The 3942-nt window shown below is 41.4% G+C and overlaps 1 protein-coding gene across 2 annotated transcripts in view; it reads right to left on the bottom strand.

Annotated features, from left to right (window-relative positions):
• Positions 1-1341: 1341 nt before the first annotated feature.
• LOC103390498 (bone morphogenetic protein 1-like) overlaps positions 1342-3942 on the bottom strand; it is a 14989-nt gene continuing 12388 nt past the window's right edge. For both annotated transcript variants that reach the window (XM_017038371.2, XM_025062103.1), the window contains exon 19: positions 1342-2868. In XM_017038371.2, coding sequence (XP_016893860.1) covers positions 2734-2868 — 135 coding nt within the window. In that variant the 3' untranslated portion in view covers positions 1342-2733. The remainder of the gene's footprint in view (positions 2869-3942) is intronic.

Raw genomic sequence — 3942 nt, 5'->3', positions numbered from 1 at the left:
TACATATATATAAATAAATACATATAAATATATGTTTATATTTATGTAAATATATTAATATATGTAAATGAATACATATAAATATATATTTATATATTCATATATACATATAATTTTACAATAGCTCCTCTATTAGGAAATATATGGTTTGACTGCGGCTCTTTTTCTGTGAAATTCACTACGAAGGAGAAAAGCTCAAAAATGTGTAAAATGTCATTCAGACTTTTTGGTGCTTAAATGTAAGTGTGTGTTTAAACGCTCGTGTGTTGACGACTGAGTCTGAGTCTTAGACTTTGTTCAGACAAATCACTGCCAGGAATAACCCCCCCCCTCCCCCACTCCCTCCTCCCTCTGGTGCAGGAATCTAAAAAGACCGAACAGGAAAAACCCACTTATTATGTAAGTGTAAACAATTCATACATTCATACAAACAGTATTTTTTTTTTGTATTTGTGTGTCTGTTGTAAATAAGACTGTTGTGTTTGACTGTGAACACACTGTAACGTGGCGTAGACTGGATCTACACCTGAGTTTTTGGAGAAGCTAACGCTTCTGCGTTCGTACACGAACCGTGTAAATGTTTCATAATTTTTTTATATTTTCATTTCTAAACAGTACCTAGTAATCATTCTATAAACCTGACTTTTCGGAGGAATGTAAAGATTTTTGTTTTTGTTTTTTTATTGACGGGTGTCGTATTGTTCTAATGACGGTTTTGATTGTCGTAAATAATTCCGTTTTTTTGACGTAGATCAGTGGTTGTCAAACCTTTTATACTCTGTGCCACCTGCACCGTGTGCGTGGTATGTTTCAGATTTATTCCATTGAAAATGTAAATGTGAAAATATGAATTTCCCCCGCGTACCACTAGAGAGCGCTCACGTACCACCGGTGGGACACGTACCACAGTTTGAGAACCACTGACGTAGCTCATTATTTTACACGCTGCCGTGGTATTCGGCTGCTTGTACTTCCATAAAAATACTTGATCATCATGCAGTAACCCGGCCTTCACCATGAGAGGGCGTTAAAACCTGAGGTGTGTTCAGTGACACTGACCAATAACAACTAGATGTTTGTAAAAAAAAAAAAAAAAAAAAGAAGGAAAACCTTACCTTTAATAAAACTTGAGAAATCATCTTGGCGTCAGTTGATTGTTTGGTCAGCATGAAGTGAAGGGTCAGTTTTCTCAACTGCAGTACTGTAGTTTCACCTGCAGTCCTTCACTGTAAATGAGATCAAACAGACGTCACATTAATGACGAACCTTTCATCTCAACACAGACCAATCAGAGAAGAGATAAATGTTTACCTCCATATTTGTCGTCTCCTTTTTTTTAAAAATTCTGTCCATTCCAGTTAACATCGCAGCGTCTTCTACGTCACCACTGTAAAACAGTCTGAATCAGAGGTTAGTAATATGCAGGTCGCGGCCCAGTTATGGACCCAGATGGTGTGTAATCTGGACATGTACCAAATAAAAAATAAAATTTCATCAGAACATTTTTTTTTTTTGCTTTTATATCGGTAATATTTCTTAAAAATTAAAATCTTAAAAATGTTCGTAAAAAATTAGGTGCCCCTCTTCCCGTTTGATGTTTACCGGCCAATCACAACCGTGCTTCACAGAGAGACTCCACTGTCAGCGAGTGAGAGGAGCCGTGGTTTAACTGAAAGTTAAAGTTACATCAAAGGGTTGGGGTTTCCCCCTAATCACCACCTTGATGGTTTTTCACAGACTGGACCTCAGTAAATTAAAGTTAATTACCCCCCCCCCCCCTTTAAAAGCTGCACAGTGGGTTTTTTTTTACCCCAAATGTCTTAAAACATCAACTCCCGTGGAGACTAACTGTTAACAACCACTGCCAACAGAAAATGGCTCCAAGTTGACAAAGATCTTAAACCCATCTGTCATCGGGACTGCACATTTTTGAGATTAAAAAAAACAAAACAATACAATTTAAGCTAAATGATCCCCCCAAAAATATTTTTTTATAAATGCAATATGTGCATTTCTGAACAATAGAAAAAACTATGGAAACTATAGAGAGAAACTATTTTGAGAATTTTTAGTCCAAATTTTTTTTTAACCACAACAGAAATTTCTCCCTGTATTGTGACCATCCCTGAATCACCAGAGACACTGAGGAGAAGGGGGGGGGGGACAGGGGGGGTCACTAGGTCGATTAACGGATCACAGTCCCTACTAGGGCTCTGGATTTGAACCAGCATCCTCTGACCACCCGGAGCTTCGTCAGTAAAATGACAGGACAGGACACGGAGCAGGAGATTTGTCAACTTCTTTAACCTCTGCCATAAAAAAACAAAAAACACAAAGTTAATAAAACAAAAGCCGACTACGGATCAAGTATCACAGTACACACACGTGGTACGCAGTACATCTGAGGCCAGTGTTAGAACACGATCAGCAGAATAAACACCGCCCACAACAAAAACGATCCCTTTTAAAACCGATGTGTTCAAGCTGTGCAGCCTCACGAGGAGAGAGCGTCACTGAGAGTCTCTCTCTCTCTCTCTCTCTCTCTCACTCAGAGTTTCTGCAGCAGATGTGAATGTGAAGTATGCGTGTTGGTTTTGTGGTATCAGTCCGTGCATTCACTCCTCGTCTGGAGAAGGGCGTGTGCGCCCAAATGCTAGGGGTGAAGTCTCCATTTAGGTTTTTTTTTTTTTTTTTGGGGGGGGGAGGGTGAGAGGGGGGAAAGGTTTTTGAGAGTCACTTGCTCGCGTGTAACGTGTCCTGGAACTTTGTGCTGGTGTAGCGAACATGAAAGCCCTTTTTATTGATGCTGTCATCCGAGTGAAACTTTAAAACGATGGCGTCTCCGGCCGAGTAGACCTCATCTGGAGCCTGGGGGGTCGGGGGGGGGGGAAATAAAAAAAATGTTATTCTGTTAATTGTTGTCGCTGTTTAAGCAGCATTTAAAAAAAAAAAAAAAAACATCACCCCAGATCCACAGTATCGTCCGAGCTGCGGAGACTTGACGTCGGCGCCGTCGTACAGCTCCACGTAGTCGTAGCCGCAGTTGGCCTCCCCCTCGATCTCAAACACTTGGAAGATGATCTCCACGCCGTAGCCCTTCTCCGCAGTGACCACCCACAGGCAGTCGGAGCCACCGGGGTAGTTGTTATCTCCAAACTGAGCATGAGAGAACAGATCCTTTGTCTTGACCTCGGCTCTCAGGCTTCCTCCACATCCTGGTGAAGGCACCACCACAAAATTAGAGGGTCAGAATGAGGAACTCGTTAAAGTGAGGAAAGAATGTCGATTTTTGGGCAACAGACGACGGAGAAGGAACCCATTCTTCAAATACCACATATTTAGAAGTCTACGCTCTCCTCGAGGGACATTCTTTTTTCTTTTTTTTCTTCCAATTAATTGACATATTTTCGGGGAGGCTGCTTCACCCACCTGCTCCGTATGAAACCTCAAAGCCTCTCTTCTGCACCGAGTTGTCTGAGTAAAACCTCAGGAACATCTTGTCGCCACTAGAAATGAGCGGCGACGGTTTCTTGGTGCCACAGAAGCGACCGAGACTCGGAGCGTGGGCGTCCTGTCCGTCGTGGACCTCCAAGTGGTCGTAGGCGCACTCCTGGTGAGACTCCATGTCGATCTCGTTGAAAACCTCGAAAGAAAAAAATAAAATAAAATTAGAGAGTGGAATAAAGTCTCCAAAACCAAATGAGCCACTCGACAAAATACATCAAGAATAAAAAAGGGAGAAAAAAAGGTGACGATAACAGATTCATGTACAGAGAGAATTCAACTGGGAGAAGGAACCTGTGAAAATAAAAACCATAAAGAATTTCCCCAGAAAAATAAAGGTATTGACAAATATAATTTGTGGGTAGAGTACTACAGTACTGCAGTACTACAGTACTCTAACCCAACATGGAGAACACAGGATGGACCAACTGTTGACGA

This window comes from Cynoglossus semilaevis, chromosome 14 (genome assembly GCF_000523025.1).
Source record: "Cynoglossus semilaevis isolate Cse_v1.0 chromosome 14, Cse_v1.0, whole genome shotgun sequence".
In the NCBI taxonomy this organism is placed as follows: domain Eukaryota; kingdom Metazoa; phylum Chordata; class Actinopteri; order Pleuronectiformes; family Cynoglossidae; genus Cynoglossus; species Cynoglossus semilaevis.
Note: the sequence above shows the minus strand (reverse complement) of the source record. Positions and strands in the feature narration are given on the sequence as shown.